The sequence below is a fragment of the Somniosus microcephalus genome, chromosome 10, assembly GCF_052327205.1.
Source record: "Somniosus microcephalus isolate GS21.2 chromosome 10, FLI_Smic_1.0, whole genome shotgun sequence".
In the NCBI taxonomy this organism is placed as follows: domain Eukaryota; kingdom Metazoa; phylum Chordata; class Chondrichthyes; order Squaliformes; family Somniosidae; genus Somniosus; species Somniosus microcephalus.
Window position 1 is genome coordinate 107,161,209 of NC_140996.1, and position 22,187 is coordinate 107,183,395.

Consider the following 22,187-nt stretch of genomic DNA (forward strand, 5'->3'; position numbering starts at 1 on the left):
TTTAAATGTTAAGTGTACAAACTCTGAGACACAGCTAACATTTATCTTGGCAATGTGCAGTCCTGTTTCAGCACTGGTGTAAAGACAGGTTTTTCACCATTTCCCACATCAGATCTGTGCTTCTCTCAGTCAGGAGTGGGGAACTAGCTGTGCCCTGTGCAGTGAAATGAGCAGCTTTTGCATCATAACACTATTATTTCCCTCCCTCCTTCATTTAGTCCAGCATTTGGAAATTATAGCATAAGAATTGATTACATAATGTCACAATAAGTTGAAGCTTTCATAATAAATATAATTTATCAAATTTTTTTCATAGGGTGACAAGTCCTTACAGGTTTTTAAAAAAAAACATACATGCAATTTTTAAAACAAATATGAAAAACAGGAGGCAGTCACAATCGACTGCCAGTATCTTATTCTCCCGTTCGATCAAACATTGCTGACGGAACTGCCTTAATCTTGAGAAGTCAATGAATGGTTCTCAAACATGTTTGGGGTGCATCCTGCAAAATAATTTTAGTGTCTTGCACCCCACTAACTATGGATACTGGTAACTGCAAAAAAAACTCTGCAAAGAGGGCAGTAGTTATTGACTGACCTGAGTATTTCTAGCATTTTCTGTTTTTATTTCAGTCATCATTCTTGTTCACTATCCTTCTTCCATTCTGCTTTCCTCTTCCCCTTTCTCTTATTTTTACTTGCATCACATTTATTCTCCTTTCTACACCATTGTGCTAATGCATGGGAAGAAATGGAAATGGGCAGGCATGATGACTGAGCAAGAAGTGGCAACAGGTTGAGAGTTGGGGCCCCTTACTGTATTAGATTTGGGCCAGGTCAAACTGCAGTTTGAGAACCGCTGCTGTAAAATGTTTCCAGTTCCATTCTTCACTCTTGGGTGCAACAATAGAAAGGGAGATATGTTGCATAAAGGACACAGTACGATTAACTTATGCTGTTAAGGGTGTACAGGTTTTAAGTTCTTTCAAAAATAAAACTCTCCATTAGCATCTATAAAGGTAAAACCTACATGACCTCGGCAACAAGAATATTATCAAATGTATACATTAAGCAAAATCTTTATAGGTTGGTACTTGTGTCCAAGACATCACTGGGTGACTTTTCTGCTGGGAGCCCCCCCTTCAAGATACCATTGTGTAATTTCTCTTCTATATGGGGGCCCCCATTTGTTAAGACATCATCTGGTAATGTCTCTTCTGTTTGAAATCCTCCATTTTTTAAAGCATAGGGTGAGACAGCTTTTTCTTCATCATTTTCAAGTTCTGCAGAATCATCTGTGGTGCTCTTGCCATACCGTTTGTAAAGTTGATAAACTGAGTAAAATATATAAAATGTTAAAATAATTGGAAATATTGGCTTCATCATAATAACTTGCATTTATGTAGCACATTTATCATAGAAAAATGTTCCAACAAGCTTCACAGGCGGATTCAGACAAGAATGGACACCAAGTAAAAGGAGGAGATACTAGGAGGGGAAACCAAAAGCTTGCTGAATGAGTTGTGTGTTTAAGGAGGGTCTAGCTGGAGGTGAAGAGGCAGAGGGGTTTAGATTGGGAATTCCAGAGCGTAGGGCCTAAATGGCTGAAGGCACATTCACATGGTGTGATGGGAATGGGGGACACACAAGAGGCCAGAACCAAAAGAATGGAGAGTTCGAGGGTGGGATCAGGCCATGAAGGATTAAACTTGAGGTGTTGGAGGACTGGGAGCCAGTGTAGGTCAGCAAGGGGCCTGAGGCCTACTCCTGATGGAAATTAACCTGGAATGCTGCAGAGGGGGTGAATGATCAGGCAGCACCCGAGAAGGCCTGCTCCCTGTCCAGGTTGTCTGGATCCAACGGGGCCTGGAGCGGGTGTAACTTCTGTCCACCCCAAACATGGATCCTAACATTAAAAGAGACAGGGCTGGAGGATTTCTAATGATTCCCTAAAGATAGTGGCAACAATGTGCCCGATTTCAGTGGCCACTTTAAGTACTCTTGTATGACGTCCACCCAGATCTTGTCCTCCGTTAGCTTCCTTAGCCTATCAGTAACTGCCATATGTAAATTTTCTCTTTTAGTACTCTGTCCCCCTCTCCCAAAAATGCAACGTCTGTGCTGGGGAGGGGAAATAAAGAAAATCATTTATTGATTATATAACCCTTATGCCATCCTTGGGTTCTCTCAATGGTCCCAACAATTTCCTTTTTCACCTGCTTGCTGCAAATATATTTACAGAAATCCTTGGCATTTCATTTAATCATAGAATCATAGAAATTTACAGCACAGAAGGTGACCATTTGGCCCATTGCGTCTGTGCCTATTCCTTGGTAGCCTACCCTCAGTTTCTGTTTTAAGTTCTTTTGACCAGTTTTTTAACCTTTACATTGTTTTTGTATGTTTTGGTTCCCTGTGCTTACCTGTAGCTTTATACTTACGAGCAATCTCTTTTTTGCCCTTATTCCCATATTACCTCCATTGTAGCCCACATCAGTCTTGGTCTTATGCTACCTTTCTTCTTTATGGTATCAGTTTTGTAGTCTGTATAATATTCCTAAGCATGATCACTTTTGTTCCATGTTTTCCCCCTTCTAATGGTGCTGTCCAGTCCAGTTTCCGTAGCTTACTTCATCACCTCAAAACTTACCTTTCTAAAGTTGAATGTTTCTATTGTACTCATTCTCTTTTCCATCAGAAACTTAACCATCTACAAGATGCATTGCACCAACTCGCTAAGGTTTCTTTGACAGCAACTCCCAAACCCACGACCGATACCACTTAGAAGGAAAAGGACAGTGGGTGGATGAACTCCCTACCTAACAGCACTGTGGGAGTATTTTCATCATGGACTGCAGCGGTTCAACAAGGTGGCTCACCACCACCACCTCAAGGGCAAATAGGGATGGGCAATAAATGCTGGCCTTGCCAGTGACACATCCCATGAATGAATTTAAAAATAATTTCACTATATTGTCAGCACTACTGCTCAGGTGTTCTGCTTCTGACCTGCACTGCTGTCTCCTGGTTTTTATTTAACATCAGGTCCAAAAGTGGGTTCTTTGATCACTTAGCGTAGTTATGGAAAAGGACAAAGATAGACCAGTAGTAAAAGTTCTCGATTAGGGAAAGGCCAATTTTACTAAGCTGAAATGTGATTTAGCAAAAGTTGACCGGAAACAGCTACTTGACGGTAAATCACTGTCAAAGCAGTGGGAGGCATTCAAGGAAGAGATAGTGAGGGTTCAGAGCAAATATGTTCCCACAAAGAAAAAGGGTGAGGTGGAAGACGTTGGTATGGTTCTTAATGAATACTTTGCATCTGTCTTCACAAAAGAGAGGGATGATGCAGACATTGTAGTTGAGGAGGAATGTGAAATATTAGATGAGAAACATAGTGAGAGAGTATTTAGCTCTCAGTATCTGACATAAGCTTCCCTTTTTTGCCTTATCCTACCCTGTATGCACCTTGATATCCAGGGGGCTCTAGGTTGGGGAGTCGCACCCTTTTTCTTTGTGGGAACATTTGCTCTGAACCCTCACTATCTCTTCCTTGAATGCCTCCCACTGCTCTGACACTGATTTACCTTCAAGTAGCTGTTTCCAGTCAACTTAAGGGGTTTAGCATCTTTGAAAGTAGAAAAATCACCAGGTCCAGATGAAATGTACCCCAGGCTGTTAAGAAAAGCAAGTGAGGAAATAGCGACGGCTCTGACCATTTTCCAATCCTCTCTGGCTACAGGTATCGTGCCAGAGGACTGCTAACATTGTACCGTTGTTTAAAAAGGGAGAAAGAGATAGACCAAATAATTACAGGCCAGTCAGCCTAACCTTGGTGGTGGGCAAATTTTTGGAAAAAATTCTGAGGAACAGTATTAATCAACATTTAGAAAGGCATAGCTTAATCAAGGACAGTCAGCATGGATTTGTTAAGGGAAGGTTGTATCTGACTAACTTGATTGAATTTTTTGAGGAGGTAACGAGGGTTGAGGAGGTAACAAGAAGGGTTGATGAGGGTAGTGCGTTTGATGTAGTCTACATGAATTTTAGCAAGGCCTTTGACAAGCTCCCACATGGCAGACTGGTCAGAAAAGTAAAAGCCCATGGAATCCATGGAAAGTGGCAAGTTGGATCCAAAATTGTCTCAGTGGCAGGAAGCAAAGGGTAATGGTTGACAGATGTTTTTGTGACTGGAAAGTTGTTTCCAGGGAGGTTCCGCACGACTCAGTACTAGGTCCCTTGCTTTTTGTGCTATACATCAATGATTTATACTTCAAAAAGGGGGCATGATATAGAAGATTGCAGATGATACAAAAATTGGCCATGTGGTTGATAGTGAGGAAGAAAGCTGTAGAGTGCAGGAAGATATAAATGGACAAGTCAGGTGGGCAGAAAAGTGGCAAATGGAATTTAATCCAGAGAAGTGTGAGGTAATGCATTTAGAGAGGGCTAACAAGGCAAGGGAATACACAAGAAATGGTAGGATACTGAGAAGTGTAGAGGAACAGAGGGACCTTAGAGTGCATGCCCACAGATCCCTGAAGGTAGCAGGACAGGTAGATAAGGTGGTTAAGAAGGCATATGGGATACTTTTTCCAAGGTCTCTCTCCATGGATGTTGCCTGGCCTGCTGAGTTTTTCCAGCATTTTCTGTTATTATATGGGATACTTTCCTTTATTAGCCAAGGCATAGAATATAAGAGCAGGGAGGTTATGCTTGAACTGTATAAAACATTAGTTAGGCCACAGCTTGAGTACTGTGTACAGTTCTGGTCACCACATTACAGGAATGATGTGATTGCACTAGAGAGGGTACAGAGGAGATTTAAAAGGTTGTTGCCAGGACTGGAGAATTTTACCTATGAGGAAAGATTGGCTAGGCTGGGGTTTTCTTTGGAACAGAGGAGGCTGAGGGGAGACTTAATTGAGGTGTATAAAATTATGAAGGGCCTAGATAGAGTGGATAAGAAGGACCTATTTCCCCTAGTAGAGGTCAATAACCAGGGGGCATAGATTTAAAGTCATTGGTAGAAGGATTAGAGGAGAACATTTTTCACCCAGAGGGTGGTGGGGGTCTGGAACTCATTGCCTGAAAGGGTGGTAGAGGCAGAAACACTTAGCACATTTAAAATGTAGTTGGATAACCTACAAGGCTACGGACCAATGCTGGAAAGTGGGATTAGGCTGGATAGCTCTTTTTTGGCCAGCACAAACACGATGGGTCGAATGGCCTCCTTCTGTGCTGTAAACTTCTATAAATTTGTTCATGTAAGAATCCCAATAATATGTCCAGGATTGTGTTCTCACTTTTACTGCACCCCTTATAGATTTTCCAATCCACCCAAAGTCACCCATAATAACTGCATCTGTGCCTATACATACTTCCCTTATTTAACTACTAAATTCTGGGTCCAAGGTCTATTCCTGACCTGGGGGGTCTACAGCAGATGCTTAAAGTTAGTTTCCTATCTCTATCCAGAGTTTTCAGCATACTTGCACCTGGACCAGATAAATCCATCTCTGTTATAATCGAAAGCAAAGTACTGCGGATGCTGGAAATCTGAAATAAAAACATAAAATGCTGGAAATACTCAACAGGTCAGGAAGCATCTGTGGAGAGAGAAACAAAGTTAACGTTTCATGTCGATGACCTTTCATCAGTTCTGTCTCATGACCTGAAATGTCATCGACCTGAAACATTAACTTTGTTTCTTGCTCCACAGATGCTGCCTGACCTGCTGTGTATTTCCAGCATTTTCTGTTTTTATTTCTGTTGTAATCAACTTCTCTTTCACATAAAAATCTACACTGTCTCCCAGTTTCTATTTTCTTATCTCTACGGAGTAATCTGTATTCCTGTATATTTACCCAACCTGTGTCACTGTTGAGCCCAGTTTCCTGTGACACTGATGATATTGGAGCCTCCCTGTCCAACAGACTTCTCCCAAGTTTTCCATTTTATTTCTAAGATTCCTAGCATTCATATATAGAGCTTTGAGGGCTCCATTTCCCCACTACCTGGTCTGATGTGTTTATTTTGTCATTATTTTTTCTATTTAGTCATATGCTTATACGCTTTCCTGTGATTTTAATGTCTATACATGAACTATCATCTACCAGCTCCTGCTCTGTACCATAACGTGCAGCTTCTGTATCTTTTCTACATCTTTCACTTTTTCCCTTATTCTGAATCTGCTCTGTTTGCCCTGCCCTCCCACCTTATTCATTTAAATTCTTATGCCTCAATTGCCCTCTCTGCAAGGACACTGGTACCAGTCCAATTCAGATGAAACTTGTCCTGTCTGTAAAGCTTTGCCCTGCCCAGCACTTGTCCAAATGGGAATCTGAAGTCTTTTATACCATCTTTCTAGCTATGTGCTGATATGACTAATATACTTCTCCCTGACTCGTTTTAATTCTATCCAGTGGTCTATATGAAAACAAAAGACAAAACAAAAAACTTACGTCCAATCATTATAGCTGCAAACAATATTTGAAAAACACTGTAGATGAGTGGAAAGGTGAACATGAGCACAAGCTGTTCAGGTGAAAAGGAGAGCTGGACAATGGTTGTGCAGAGCTGAGTGTTCTGTGCACCAGTCTCTAAAGCTACAGTACGACATCTGCAAGATAAAGAAAATTGTAATAGTTGAACTGAAGACCCTGGTCCAATGACTAATGAGACATCACAGTACATAGCATTGCACTGAATTCATAAATCATTCAGACGTGTGCTAAGAACTGCACTCCCTTAAATTCAGTTAGGTGATTACATCTATTAGGAAGATACAGTTAGATTCCTTTAAGAAAATACATTTTCAGTTCAAATGTTTATAAATTTACTTCTAATTCCTGTTCTTTTTGCTAAGTGTGATGTATGTAAAATCGGGTAGGAACTATATCCTGGTTTGGCAACACAGTGTACATGAATATGTTGCAAAAATGGATAATCATTAAAAACACAAACATTCCCTTGTTATTGCATCATACAAACCTTAAAGTAAAGAGGATCATAAGCATGCTAATCATATAATGAACTCTGACCTTTAAATAGCAAGTTAGTACTCAATACTACATTCAGCAAGATTGGCTAAAGATTTCATCACAGGAATTTGATTTAGCAATAAGTTTAAAAAGTTGAATTTGTTTCAGCTTCTCAGGTTAGTTTTTGGTAGTTATGTCTTGTACTAATCCAGAATTTACCTCTGAAAAATAAATAGCAAATACTGTGAAAGATGGAAATCTGAAATAAAAAATAAAAATCTGAAAACACACAACAGGTCAGTCTGCACGTGTAGAAAGAGTAAACAATCTATTTTATAGGCTTGTACCTTCAGAACTGAAATTGAGAGGTATAAGCACCTTAATAGAACCAGTAAAAGGGGAGAGGTGGAGAAAAACAAAGGAGCACCGAGAGAAACTTAGTGGAATGATTGTTGGGTGTTGATGAGGAAATGACATCCCAAGTGGACTGTAGTAGCCCTATGACATGGTGTACCTAGACTTCCAAAAGGCATTCGATGACATTTTACACAAAAGGCTATTGGTTAAACTCTGAGCTCTAGGAATTCATGGAAAACCTTGGATAAGAAGGGAACTGAAGAGTAGAAAAGAGTGAGTACTCATTAAAGGAGTTATTTTGGGATGGGGTGAAATACTGAGTGAGTTGCCCCAGGGTCTGGAGCTGAGACCACTACTGTTTCTCATTTATGCAAATAGCCTCAATTCAGAAACGCAAAGCAAATGGGTCAAATTTGCAGATGATGCCAAACTAGGAGGGGCAGTGGAACTGGAGCAAGCAGCACAGACATTACAGAATGAGTTAGAAAGAACTTGCATTGATAAAGCACCTTTCATAACCTTAGAACATCCTAAAGAGCTTCACAGCCAATGAAGTCTTTCTGAAGTGCATTCACTATTGGAATACAGCAGTCAGTTTGTACAAAGCAGAGTCCTACAAACAGATAAATAACCGGATAATCTGTTTTTGTGCTGTTGGTTAAATATTGGCCAGGATGGAAGGAGAACTCTGCTGTTCTTTTTCAAAAATTGCTGTGGGATCTTTTACCTGAGATAGCAGACATGGCCTTAGTTTAGCGTCTCATCCAAAAGACAACACCTCCAACAGTGCAGCAATCCTCTCTGGCTTCAGGTGTGGTGCCGGAGGACTGGAGGACTGCTAATGCGGTACCCTTGTTTAAAAAGGAAGAAGAGGATACATCGAGTAATTACAGGCCAGTCAGCCTAACCTCGGTGGTGGGAAAATTATTGGAAAGAATTCTGAAGGACAGGATAAATCTTCATTTAGAAAGACACGGATTAATCAAGGATGGTCAGCACGGATTTGTTAAGGGAAGGTCGTGTCTGACAAACTTGATTGAATTTTTTGAGAAGGTAACAAGGAGGGTAGATGAGGGTAGTGCATTTGATGTAGTGTAGCAAGGCTTTTGATTAGGTTCCACATGGCAGACTGGTCACGAAGTTAAAAGCCCATGGCATCCAGGGCAAAGTGTCAAGTTGGATTCAAAACTGGCTCGGAGACAGGAAGCAGAAGGTAATGGTTAATGGGTGCTTTTGTGACTGGAAGGCTGTTTCCAGTGGGGTTCCGCAGGGCTCAGTACTAGGTCCCTTGCTTTTTGTGGTATATATCAATGATCTAGACTTGAATATAGGGGGTATGATTAAGAACTTTGCAGATGATACTAAAATCGGCTGTGTGGTTGATACTGAAGAAGGAAGCTGTAGACTGCAGGAAGTTATCAACAAATTGGTCAGTTGGGCACAGCAGTGGCAAATGGAATTCAATCCGAAGAAGTGTGAGATAATGGCCCAGAAATTTGGGTCCCCACGGGTGAGTACGCATTGGGTACTCACGCGTAGGCCCAATGAAAGTGCTGGTTTTGTGCATGCACTGCACATGCGCGGGAAACCGGAACTGCCATTCCCTTAAAGGAAGGGGTTCACAGGTCGAACGTGTGTGCCAGAGAGGCAGCGCGTGTGCCTGTAATTTACGTTTTTTTTGCAGCTTTCTCCAGGAGCTAAGTCTCCAGGAGCTACGCTTTTAAAAAGCAGTCACAAGGCCTGCTTTTAACAAGGTAAGTGGAGAATTAAGTAAAATTAAAACATTTTTTCCACAGGTTTATTATTTTTAAATACTTTAAAGAAAGGTAAGTTTATTTTTAGCCCCGTTAGAAACTGTAACTAATTTTTTCAAAAATTTAAATTATTGTTTAAAATAGTTATTTTATGTAATTTATAGTTATTTTAAAAATGTGAAGTTTTAAAAAATTTATTTGAAGTTTTAGTTATGTTTTGGGGCTGAATTGTATTTATAGTTTTGACAGCTCTTCCTGTCAAATTTATGAATGGGCATTCCCTGCTACCATTGGCTCTCCATGGCCCACGTGATCCCAGGGGACGCTTCGAACTAACTGCACCCCTGGGATATGCAAGCACTGCACGCCAGCAATTGGAGGAGGCCAAGGATCGAAATCCGATGCGGGCCCACAGCACAACGGCCAGCGCGCTAGGTAAGTGCAGGTCGGAGGCTTGCACCCGCGAGAAGCCTCCGACCTGAATTTTTGGGCCAATGCATTTGGGGAGGGCTAACAAGAAAAGGGAATACACATTAAATGGTAGGACACTGAGTAGTGTAGAGGAACAAAGGGACCTTGAAGTGCATGTCCACAGATCCCTGAAGGTAGCAGACCAGGTAGATAAGGTGGTTAAGAAGGCATACAGAATGCTTGCCTTTATTAGCCGTGGCATAGAATACAAGAGCATGGGGGTTATGCTTCAAATGTATAAAACACTAGTTAGGCCTCAGCTAGAGTACTGCGTGCAGTTCTGGTCATCACATTACAGGAAAGATGTGATTGCACTAGAGAGGGTACAGAGGAGATTTACAAGGATGTTGCCGGGAGTAGAGAATCTTAGCTATGAAGAAAGACTGGATAGGCTGGGTCTGGTTTCCTTGGAACAGAGGAGGCTGAGGGGAGGCCTTATTGAGGTATATAAAATTATGAGGGGCATAGATAAAATGAATAGAAAGGACCTATTTCCCTTAGCAGAGGGGTCAAAAACCACGGGGCACAGATTTAAAGTAATTGGTGGAAGGTTTACAGGGGATTTGAGGGGAAATTTCTTCACAGGGTTGTGGAGGTCTGGAACTCACTGCCTAAAAGGGTGGTAGAGGCAGGAACCCTAACCACATTTAAAAAGTACTTGGATGTGCTCTAATCTGCAGGGCTATGGACCAAGAGCTGGGAAGTGGGATTAGGCTGGATAGCTCTTTGTTGGCCAACACGGATACGATGGGCCGAAATGGCCTCCTTCCGTGCTGTAACTTTCTATGATTCTATGATACTATGATTCTCCCTCAGTGCTTAAGCCTGTAGAGTGGGGCTTGAACCCATGACTTTCTGACTCAATGGTAAGAGTGCTACTGTTGAGCCACAGCTGACACCTATGTAATTTGAATTACAGTCCCCGCCATTTATAGCAGGTGCGTTCATGTGACCACGATTTGCCCACTATATGTGATGGCTGATATAGCGGGGCAGCGTTTCAACAGTACATTACTACCTGTGGATCACACTTGCTGTACTGTATTTACTTATGATTTACTTGCTTCAGTGCAAGAGGCACTTTAGAGAGGTTCTATTTACAGGTACGTACGATTGTTGCTTCCAGTACAGTAAACAAGGTACGATTTGGTGAGTGAACACAACAGTTTCTGGACAACAAAAATGGAGGGCATTAATGTAAATGGTTAATGGTTTTTGCTTTTTGGCCAATATAAGCGACTGACCATATTAAACATGCACATTTTAAGTGGCGGGTACTGTACATAGGCAAAGTAAGTTGAACAAAATACGTTTGTGGACGTTTGTGGATGGAGATGAAATGCAGACAAGTGCAAAGCACTGCACATAGAAAGGACAAGTAGGTAACACATGTATGCCATGAATGGTATTGAAATAAATAAGGAGGAAGCTGAAAAAGACCTAGGAATCTTAGTAGGCTTGAACCTAAACCCTTCAAATTAAATTTTGAGAATAGGACAAAGGAACATCGGTTCAAACTGGTAAAAAGTAAATTAGGACTGTTATCTGGAAATTTTTCTTCACAAAGTGAATGATCAATGTATGGAATAGACTTCCAGAGAGACTAATGGAGGCAAAACCTGGAATCATTTAAGAAACAACTGGATGCTGCAATGAGGGAATTGTAGGAACTTTCTGAATGGATAAATTCAGATGGCCAAATGGTGTCTCTCATTCGTAATTATCTTGTGTAATAGACAGAAGCATCAAAGAAATTAATGAAAGGACTTGTGAATAGCTGAGGTAGTGGGAGTGTAAGGAAAAGTTAACAACAGGGAAGAGATGGAAAACATAATTTTAGACTTGAAATTAAAATGAGATGTAAGTACAACGGGTTGACCAGGTCTGAAAAGAGAAAGTTCTGGTGGTCCTACTGTACTTTGCCAACATGTTCTATTTTAATTTCAACCCTGTTTTAATATCAAGCCTGGTATCCCCCCACCCCCCCATGTTTTCTATGTTTTCCATTTCTCCCATTCTGTTACCTTTTCCTTAGGCCTCAGCTATTCACACTTAATATTTCTTTAACATCTTTCATGCTTCTGCCCATTATTTGACTGAGATGATCTGTTACATCATCCAGCCACCACTAATACTTCCTGTCTGTGTTGGTCCATTTTTCCCTTCTCCCCCCCCCCCCCTTATTTTGGTTTGTCTCCTATTTTTCAGTTCTGTAGAAGGATATGAGAATGAAACATCGATTGGCTGTTCTGCCCACAGGTGCTGACTGTTTTTCCAGCTGTTTCTGTTTTTGTTTCTCCTCTGAAAAGCTGGATTACAAATTATACCAGTGTGCCATATAACTATATTTGATTTATGATTTCACAAAAATTCTGTACCTAAACCAAGGCTGTCCAGCAATACGAGCCAAAATAAATCCTAGTGAATAACCAATAGCTGGATAGATTGTTCCAATGATCCACAGGGAAGGAGATGTTACCCAGGATCCTCTATACAGCAAGGCTCCAGTCACAGCTATACCAACTATGAGGAATGCTCCAGTGATAGAGCCAATCTAGGAGAGAGCATTATTTTGGAATTAGAAAAGTAAAACAGTAAAAAGGACAAATTTAAAAAAGTGAATAATTGTTTTCTGAATACTGTATCACACTGAGACCAGGAGTACCATCAGGTAGGAGTTAGAAGTGGCACTGAAAGGCAGGATCAAGTGTGGCAATGAGTCTCATACAAATGCAGACAAATTATCACTGCCCTGAAAATACTGTCTGTCAACATGAAATGTGGTAATTGGCATGTATGCATATTTCACTTGCAATTTGATAGTTAATAGTAATAATAAAGATTGTTGTCTAAGTTTTATTTTTGTCTTGTTGCCTAAAATTCAGTAAAAATCCACATGCATTAGATCTTTGGCCATAATTATAAACCCATCTTAGAAACTTTCAAGTAAAGCATGACAAAACTAATCATCACATATAAAGAATCATTTTCTGGTGTGTTGCTGTTGGGGACCACTGCCAGCTAAAAGCATGTTGGTAATTTGGGCAGGTGCTAAATGGTCGTAAAGTTGTGGGCAATGTGCGCCTGAATTTTTGATATGCGAGGCTCCCCACCAATAATGCAAGTTGTAATATCATCCTATAAAATGATCAACATATAAGGCAACCTCTCAAAATTGTGCTCAAAGACCCTGAAAAATTCTAGAACTCTCATAAAATTAAGGCCAACCTTACGACGGTTTAATCCTCCAAATTTCTTGTCGTCATATTTCTCTCTGCTTTTTCACATTTCAACCAATCATTTTTACCTGCTGTTGCTCTACTGCCACAATATTGGGATGGACTTTGCTGAAAAAATAATGCCGTATGAACGACACACGTCGTTATTAATGTACAAATTGGCCAGCAACTTGTGGCGAGGGAGAAATGCCCCGTGAATTGTGAATTGCCACAAGTTGCTGGACGATTTGCACTGTTCTGCTGTTAGCTTTGCGAAAGCTGCATCTCGTCCTTAACCTCCCCATTGGTTTCATGAAGTTGGTGCATTTGCACAATAACTTACCATTAAGCTTGCCACAGAAAGTTAAGTCTAGTAATTAATAATGTAAGTACCCTTTTAACAATATGATAATTGTTAGCGACTGTCAATCTACCTTTCTTGCCCAAGAAGAGAAAAATTAAAAGTGTGGAGTCTCATTCCTTCAGGTTGTGAATTGTTGTTGGATATTTTTAAGATGTCAAGTTTTAAATGTGTTTTTTTCTTACTTTTCCTTTCTGTCTCTTTTTCTCTCTTCAAAAATCCAATTATTTCTTACCCTCTCTTTATTTCTCTTTCTGTACATGATGCATTTTGTGCCATTTGACATCGAATGCATCCATTCTAATTCATCCTCCTTCTCAGTTCTTCCTGTTTATTTCTCAATATTTGAATCTCATTGGTTAAGGAGATACACTGTTGGCCCCAATGTTCACCAAGGTCCCAGATGCCCTGTTGCCCTCGCTGTGCTGTTATCAGCTCGCACTTTCAACAACTTACAGAGAAAAGACATTTTGAGCTGAAGGGTGCAGGAAAATTTCTAACGAACCAGGCATGCCTTACTTCAGCAAATTCCAGCCCAAGTGAATCTCAACATCATTTGTGCTGATTTTAAATCTCCTCTCTCAGCATCTATCCTGTTGGGTTATCTCTGATTTTAAATTGGCAGTAGGAGCTCAGACTGAACTCGGGAGTGGGGATGGAAAGTTACTATTTAAATATTTCAACAATGGAGGAGCAGAGCAATAACAGGGATCCACTTGTATAGTGCTTCTGTTGGATCCCCTGTCTGGAAAAGTTGCTTTGCTAGGAGGGTAACCAGCCAGGAGGGATTCCTGTACATTGGCCCTGAAATTAGGATCGGGGGCTTGCCGCGCGTGCAAGCCCCCGATCTGCACTCACCCTGCGCGCCGACATCTGAAGCCCGGGCCTGCTTGCATTTCCTGTCACAGGCCCGGTTCAGATGTCGGCGCGCAGTGCTTACCTGATCCAGCGGCATAGTTAATGCGATGTGCCGGCTGGGATCAGGTGAGCACTGTGCAGCCAATCAGGGGAGGGGAAACTCATTCATGAGTTTGACAGTAAGAGCTGTCAAACTCATGAAAAGTATGGGCTGCCAAAACACTACTTTAACTTTAAATAAAATTTTAAAAAACATCCCACTGATTATATTAACTATAAATAAGTTTTAAAAAATGTTTTAAACAATTTATCAATTTTTTGAAAAAAATAAATTAAAAAAAATTAGGGTCTAAAACTAAACTTACCTTACTGTAAATTCTTTAAAAATAACAAACCTGTGGAAAAAAAATTTCTACATTGTACTAAAAGCCCACTTACCTGAAAAACTAAATGCTTACGTCTGGTTTTTCCACATGTAAAGACCGGAGGCCTTTACATGCGCGCAACTCTGAAAAAAAAAGGAATTTCACTGCGCACGCGCTGCCTGTGCAGTCGCGCGCGCTCTGCCTCTTAACCGCTTGGGTCAGAGGACAGGAAATGCCGGTTTTCAGCGCATGCGCTGTGCATGCTGAAAACCGGCAATTCCTCCGGGCACACACGTGAGTACCCCGTCCATACTCACGTGTTGTGCCCGGAATTACTGGGCCATTGGGAGAACCTCCCCGAGTAATTTCAGGGCAAGTACCTTCTACTTCACCTTGTGTAAATCAATAGTTAAGCAATTTTTATTTATTTTAATGTAACATTTTTATAGTCTTGGAAATGGCATGTATGAAATCATACAGTAGAATTTCTGTGGCGTTGTCCTGATTTCCCACCATAACCTTGGCTGAAAATCGTCAGAAATGCCATAAATGCCCGTTTATGTCATTTCTCTGGGGTTTCCTCTGAAGTTACTATGGGAGAATCCCCGTGGAAATTCCAGGTCCATCAATTTTCAAACCTTAAAGTCTTGTGTCGTTTTTTGCGGGACTTTCCCGATCATTTGCCGCAACGTTGGCAAAAGATCGGTGGAAATCCCAGAGCAAAGACGTAAACAGCATTTACGCCAGTTCTCCTGCTGAAGTTACGGCGGATTATTTGGAGAAGCCCCGCAGAAATTCTACGTCCTTTTGAATGTTTCTCTAAATTAAAAAACTTTGTTTGAAGTTGCTTACCTTCAATATTATCTTGGCCTTATGTGGCCATCTGTAGTTCACATAAACCCCAACAGCAACAGGAATGAGTAGGCTTGCCAGGGTGATACCTAGAATACAGAAGTTTCAGCTTTATTCAGTTCCTTAAGTGAACACATAAAAACATAGACTCCTGCCCTGACAATTATTGTGAAATTTGGTCCTCACACACAAGTTACCTATGCTGTCATAAGGGATCTGGATAGCATCTGTGTCAACCCAAGTTTTCGTGTAGATGAAGAGACAAAGCGGCATCATCCCCATCCCCAGTATTGTGGAGCACGTTGTCATACTTATGCTGAAAGAAAACAATATTTTTAAATAAATGTGGAAAGTAATAGTAAACAGCAACATGAATTCTTCGGCCTTGAAATGATGTTGTGGTGTATGAGCAGACACATGCTTAACGTGTTAGAACAAACACGCACCGTTTGAATTTGCTAATAAAATGAAGGTTGTGTCCAGTAGAGTGCCAGTTGTAAAATGGAATTTTTACATGTTGTAACTAACAGGAAATAATTGAAGGGTGAATTAGGTAATGCTTCACTGAACTCTTACCCTTAAAAAGTTGATTTGCGAACAATATTTAATTGCACAGCTGTTATGGCTTTTCTTTAAATCTTCTGCTCTAGCTTAGTTAGAGTAAGATATTTCAGATAGTAAAACTGAAGATTGCCAGTTCTGTCTGATCCACGGGCCAGGGTAGACCAGGCAGGCTTATTTTTTTCTGTGTGCTGTTTTAATGCGCTGGTTAACACAATTTTTTTTAAATGTAGGTGTTAATCTGTTTATTTTGAAATAACGGACAGGAAAAGTCGGAGCCTTTCAGGAGAAGGGAAGCAAAGAGGATTCTGAAATGTGTCACATAATGCAGGCAAATAAATAATAAGGAACTTCTGATGGTTTAAAAAATTTTTTTGCACTTAAATGTAAAATTCATGCAATAACCAATTAAAACTAAATTAATTGATGTTTAACCTGTTCTTTAGGAATGAAGCTGTATAATGGTATCTGTTCACTCTGCATGTACCACTTTGTTAACTTTAGTGAGTACAGTAAAAATCTGTCTATTCCTGCAATACACCTCAGTAAAATTTTAATGCATAGGCAATGTGAAAAAACAATTTTTTCTGTATTGTAATGGTATGTAATTCATATGACAGGCAGGGCTAATACAGAATAGAATCAATATTATCGATGAATTATGTAGAAAGTTATTATAAATCTGGATAAAACCATTATTGTCATGACGATTAGGTATGTACAACTCAGACGTGTGGAAGTATGTAAAATATATCTGATACAGTTGACATGCTGGCCGAGATTTCCTCCATTCACCAGCCTGTGATTCTCTGTCCAGTAAAGTGAATGAGCAGAAAAACATGGGCTGGTGAGCACAGAAAACCACAGCTGATGAGTTTTAGGTCCACATGGCCTAAAACACTTAGGCCTAGAAATTCAGTTGTTTGCGCCAGCCGCTAGCGCCTTAGGAGGAGGAGATGTGCGGCGCTAGGCGGCTAGCGGCCGGGCGCAGCGCGATCTGCGCCTCTCCCCAACTTCAGTAAAGATTTAGCAGCGGCGCAAATCCTTTGCGCGCGCTCAGCTGCGCGCGCAGATCCTGACGTCATTTCATCGTGCAACGCTCTTTGTGCGCCCCAAACCGGAAATTCAGTGGCGCCGGCCTATTGTGCGCCTGGCGCCCCTAGCGACTGGTAGAGGGGAATGGTTCCCAGTCGCTGCGGGGCGCGCAAATTAAAGGGCACTCCTCCTGCAGTAGAAATGGCAGCCATTTTGCAACACTCCTTCTTTGTGAGAGACGGATCTTTGCAGAGAGACAAAGGTAGAGAGCTTTCTGGTTTGGCTCAACACTCGCACAGGTACTTGTGGCTTCAGGCCACAGCTTTGCACTTGTCTTTAACTTCAGAGCCATAGCATTGATTGGAAACATATAATGGGGGCTGCAATGGGTGGAAACGTTGGCCTTCTCCATTGCATTCAAAGGGCTCAGAGACGCCGTGAGAGAGTGGCAGTCATGGCCAGACGGAGAAGGGGCAACAGGCGTCGGCAAAGGAGGCCTTACCCACCCAGGGTATACCGCCAGCAGTTCTCATATCTGAACATGTCTGACGAGCAGTGTGTTCGGAGGCTGCGATTCAGAAGGGAGGTGGTCACTGAGATCTGCCACCTGCTTCGTGGAGATCTGCAGCCACAGCTGAGGAGTAGGGCGTCTCTGTCGGTGGCAGTGAAGGTGACGGTGTCTCTCAACTTCTATGCCACCGGCTCCTTCCAATCCGCTACTGGGGACATTTCCAACATCTCCCAGTTTGCCGTACATTGCTGCATCCGCCAGGTGACCAATGCCCTTTTCAGAAGGAGACGTCAGTTCATCTCCTTCTCCATGACCGTTGACAAGCAGCAACAGCGTGCAATGGGCTTTGCAGCATTAGCGGGCTTCCCCATGGTGCAGGGCGCCATTGACTGCACGCATGTGGCTTTGCGGGCACCTCTAGAGAATGCCGAGGATTACCGCAACTGGAAGGGCTACCATTCGCTCAACGTGCAGTTGGTGTGTGACCACAGGCAGCTCATCCTAGCTGTCAATGCCCGCTTTCCAGGCAGCAGCCACGATGCCTTCATCCTGCGCCAGACTTCTGTGGCAGACATGTTCCAGGCCCAGCCTCACCCACGAGGATGGCTTCTCGGGGACAAAGGCTATCCTTTGTGCACCTGGCTGATGACCCCGCTCCATGCGCCCAGCACCCCTGCTGAAGAGGGATACAATGACAGCCATCAAGCAACCAGGAACATCATTGAGCAAACAATCGGCGTCCTGAAGCAACGGTTCCGCTGTCTGGATCGTTCCGGAGGAGCCCTACAGTACTCGCCTGAGCGAGTCTCCCATTTCGTGGTCGTGTGCTGCATGCTGCACAACCTGGCTATCCGCAGGACTCAGCCACTGCCACCAGACATTGGAGGACCACCAGAGGAGGAGGAGGAGGAGGAGGAGGAGGAGGACCAGCACAGGAGGGAGGCAGAAAGTGCAAGGGCCGCCCGTCGGCGGCTTATTGCACATCGGTTCTAGGCCCCCTCTCAGGGAATGGGTTGATGGCACAAGATGAATGTAACCGCTCCACAAGCCCTCAGCCGAGCAGGGCAACCAGGACTTCCAAAAGAAAGCATGGACAGTGCGATTTAAGAACATTTATTACTTTGATACCTCTGTGCCCTTCCCACATAACAAACTAATAGAGAGAAGCCCCCCCAAAAAACACAAATCGACCAGTCTTGGCCTTTCAAAAAAAACAAATACACCAGTCTCGGCCTTTACAAGTGAAACAAAACATTTGGGCACACCTTCTACTTTTTGCCCTGCGAGGGTGATGCCTTTCGCATCCGTGACTGGCCCCTGCCCGCCCTGCAGCTCCTCCTCAATGGGACCCCAGTGGCTGCAGCAAGGCTGGGGGAAGGCTGCTGAGGGTCAGATGGCGAGACGGCAGATGCCCTTAGGGGTCGGCCTGGACCAGCTCTGGCCCTGGAGGGGCCGGCTGCTGACTGCTCCAACTCTGCTTGGGCGGCAGCAGTCTGTCCAACGGCTGGTGGCAGCTGCAATGGAGGAGTGGCAGTGTCGGCTGCAGGAATGCTGCCAACCTGACAGATCACAGGTACTCCCTGGTCGCCTGAGACATTGGCACTCGCACGGGCCAGCACTGCAGCATGCGCAGCAAACTGCTGAAGCACAGACTGCTGGGCTGCTGCGGCGCGGCGAGTGCCCTGGCGATGCCTGGCCGATCCAGCGAGGGTGGCAGCAGTTAGTGCCCGTGTGGCCCTGGTCTGTGTCCGCATGACACCAGCCAGTGAATGGACGGCATGACTGAGCACTTGGCTAGAAGCCACCTGTGCTGCCGCGAAGTCCTGCAGACTCCTGGCCTGTGCTGCCCCGAATTCCTGCACACTCCTTGACAGTGACTCTATGGAGTCAGGCATCCTTGCCACTGCAGCCATGAGCTCAGTGTGCCTGCGCTCAGCCTGGGCGGCCATTTCCTCTAGGAGCCACACCTCCTCTGCGCTCACCGTAGCAGGACTGGAGGCCGCGCTCACCCTCCGGGGAGAAGGCCACCGAGCTTCCCCACCCCTCCCGCGTTGCTGCAGGCCGCTGGGCCCCGGAGCTTCACTCTCCTCCGACCCTTCCCCCCGGCTCCCCTCCAGGGAAGACGTGTCCCCATCATCGCCATGGGCTGCCTCGGCTGAGGGTGACACTGATGGTCCGGCTTCCTCTTCCTCTTCCTCGCCCTCCGATTCACTCACAGTGCCAGCTTGAGGGCCCGCCTCCTCACCTGGCGATTCACCATCTGAAAGCAGGGAGGCACAAGAGTTGCTTTAGAGTGAGGACAGGGCGGCAGCGAGGGAGGCATGAGTGCTGCTGTGCACTGCATTGGGCCAACAGTGGCAAAGGATGCTGTTCTGAGGTGCAAGTGGACAGAGATAGGTCAAAAAGGTGATGCCCTTACCATTGGGGCCCACAACAGGGTCGGCATCTCCACTGGCGACAGGGCCAGTCAGCCGGCCTGACATAATGCGCTCCACATGCTGGTCCAGGTCGGAGAGCTGTTTGAGGTCAGGATGGCCTTCCCCGGTCTCATGCTGCTGCCTTCGGTTGTGCGCCACCTTGCCCTGCAAGAGAAAGGACGGCCTCTAAGTACAGTGTGAAGCCCTGATCTTGTCTGCACTGCCTCCCATGGTGGACTAGCCCTGACAGTGTGAAGCCCTGATCTTGGCTGTACTGCCTCCCATGGTCGAATAGCTTTTACAGTGTGGAAAGTGCTGAATGTGCAAGTGATTTTCATGACAGTCCCATAGCTGCTGGATGAGGGCTGGGCATTAGGGCTTTCAGGTCCCTTTGCCCATAAACTGAGGTGCACATGCAGGGATGAGGAGGACACTGGAAAGGGTACTCACCCTGACAACCCGAGTGAGGTCGTTGAACTTTTTTTGGCATTGCACAGGAGTCCTGGCAACCACGCTGTTGGAGGTCACCCTGTTTGACACCCCCCTCCAGGCTTTCCGATAGGCGCTGGGCAGCGGCCTCCTGCCACCTTCAGGGAACAGAACATGGCGCCTGCGCTCCACTCCGCCAACCAGCAGCCTCAGGTCACCGTCGCTGAAGCGCTGCGCTCTCTCCCTGGCCTTCTCCATAGTCCTGGGCGTTGTACAGATCAAGCAGCAGTGGTCAGGCCTTGCTTCAGGGCTGCAGTGTGCAGGGCGTGGCAGGCAAACAAATCCACCCTCCCCCTTTAAGAGCTCACCGGCGCCAGAGTGTCTGCCGTCAATCAGCAACTCGCCGCACCTGCGCTGCGCCTGCCCTCGGGGGTATCGCCCCGGGCCGCCGGCTTAGCGCCTAATGATAGTCGTGCATCGCCTGTTTTAGCGCAGCAGCAACCTCTTGGGGCGATGCCACTGAATATCGGCGAAGGTGGCGCGAAGTTGCGCCGGGCGCAAACTTTACCGGCCGCCCGGCTGTAGCGCCCCAAACGTGGCTATACTGAATTTCTAGGCCTTAGTGACCAATACACTTGTCAGCAATTTGCATCACATTGACCATTACCAGTGTGCAACAGAACAGTAGATAAGTTATCAACCAATAATTTTGGATTTATGGCAGTTTTTACATTAATATCAACCTCCAATGATATACAACTCCCTCAGAAGAAGCAAATCTTGGATTAGATACCATTAATGTACAGAAAGCAGAACAATGTCATTTTGAAAATGACTAGATTTAATATGTTGATAAAACATCAAGTCAATGTAATGGGTTACTTATCAACATATTTAGTCTTACTGGAAAAATATACCTTGATAACACTAGAGTGAAGTTCTCTTCTTACCTTAAATCCATGTCCCCATCCATCCAGTAGGACATAATGTTTGAACCTGTTCCGCCAGGACAGCATCCCATTATTAATACTGCAACTGCTTGAACAGGGTGAATGTTGAAGGCCGTTGACAGCAGAAAGGCTGTGAGGGGCATAATACCAAACTGACAAATAAAGCCCACACATATACCCCATGGTCTCTTAATGTGACCCCAAAGTTTCTTTGCTTCAACATTGCAACCCATGGAAAACATAACCAAAGCCAACAGGATTGTCAGCACAGAACTTAAAATAAGGCCCATAAACTCGTTAAAATTGTCAACGGGCAACAGACATGATGTGTCATTGCAATTGGTGGCATGTTCAGGACAGAATGAATAAATCATTGTTAGGCTTCTCACTGTCTCCATCGTCATAACTTCTTCTGTCTTCTCAGGTCCACAGCACTTTGAATAGTTGTTTCTTATTAAAGGCAAATCTTTAGGAGAGAAACAGAAAGATGTAAAGAGCTGGGAGGCAATCTGCTCAGTATCCTCAACATAAAGAGAAGGCGCTGAACGTGCTTTCCCTTTTAATATAGTTAGACAGCAATAAAACAATGTAATAAACACCTACTCATATTTTATAGGTTTGGTCATTAGAAATATAAAGAAATGAGCGTCATCATTATATGAGAGATTGGATCATAAATTGTTAACCCTCTTGAGTACTGCATTTTAGCTTTCAAAGTACTGTGCAGACATTATTGGTGAAACAAAAGTTGCAAAAGTATTTTTTCATTCATTTATACAGCTGAGTATTACATAGTAGGACTAGGGAAATGTACACAATCAAATAACATGTTTTAATTTACAGTGAGTGTTATGATTTGTGCTTATTGCAAAAGGCTGCCCCCTTATGGATCAAAACTAACTTTATGCATTCAGGGAATTAAATTTAGCATACCTCTGGGTTAGCAAGCTATATTATTTTACTAGTGGGTTATAACAGAAATATTGTATGCTTCCACCATATGCTACTGATCTCTTTAATAGTTGGGAAAACACTAAGGGGCTAAAAGTAGCGCCCCGAAAAAGT

The 22,187-nt window shown here is 43.7% G+C and overlaps 2 protein-coding genes across 2 annotated transcripts; both read right to left on the minus strand.

Annotated features, from left to right (window-relative positions):
- Positions 1–278: 278 nt before the first annotated feature.
- slc10a2 (solute carrier family 10 member 2) lies at positions 279–21,661 on the minus strand. Its single transcript, XM_085998693.1, has 6 exons — positions 21,123–21,661; positions 15,417–15,535; positions 15,220–15,308; positions 11,944–12,119; positions 6,465–6,622; positions 279–1,334 (listed from the first exon to the last, which is right to left on the minus strand). Exons 1-6 carry the CDS (start codon positions 21,524–21,526, stop codon positions 1,081–1,083), a joined length of 1,200 nt encoding a protein of 399 aa, XP_085854819.1. The 5' UTR covers positions 21,527–21,661; the 3' UTR covers positions 279–1,080.
- LOC147111613 (uncharacterized) lies at positions 15,543–21,109 on the minus strand. The gene is made up of 2 exons (XM_085998694.1): positions 19,746–21,109; positions 15,543–19,586 (listed from the first exon to the last, which is right to left on the minus strand). The coding sequence occupies exons 1-2, from the start codon at positions 19,807–19,809 to the stop codon at positions 18,595–18,597; spliced, it is 1,056 nt and encodes a 351-aa protein (XP_085854820.1). The 5' UTR covers positions 19,810–21,109; the 3' UTR covers positions 15,543–18,594.
- Positions 21,662–22,187: the final 526 nt, after the last annotated feature.

Coding starts and splice junctions, on each gene's coding strand:
- slc10a2 (XM_085998693.1), bottom strand. CDS start 21,526: ATGACGATGGAGACAGTGAGAAGCCTAACAATGATTTATTCATTCTGT. Junction 15,536..21,122: donor GATGGGGACATGGATTTAAG/GTAAGAAGAGAA, acceptor GTTTTCTTTCAG/CATAAGTATGACAACGTGCT. Junction 15,309..15,416: donor GATCCCTTATGACAGCATAG/GTAACTTGTGTG, acceptor TCTGTATTCTAG/GTATCACCCTGGCAAGCCTA.
- LOC147111613 (XM_085998694.1), bottom strand. CDS start 19,809: ATGTCAGGCCGGCTGACTGGCCCTGTCGCCAGTGGAGATGCCGACCCT. Junction 19,587..19,745: donor CCCTGTTGTGGGCCCCAATG/GTAAGGGCATCA, acceptor CCCTGCTTTCAG/ATGGTGAATCGCCAGGTGAG.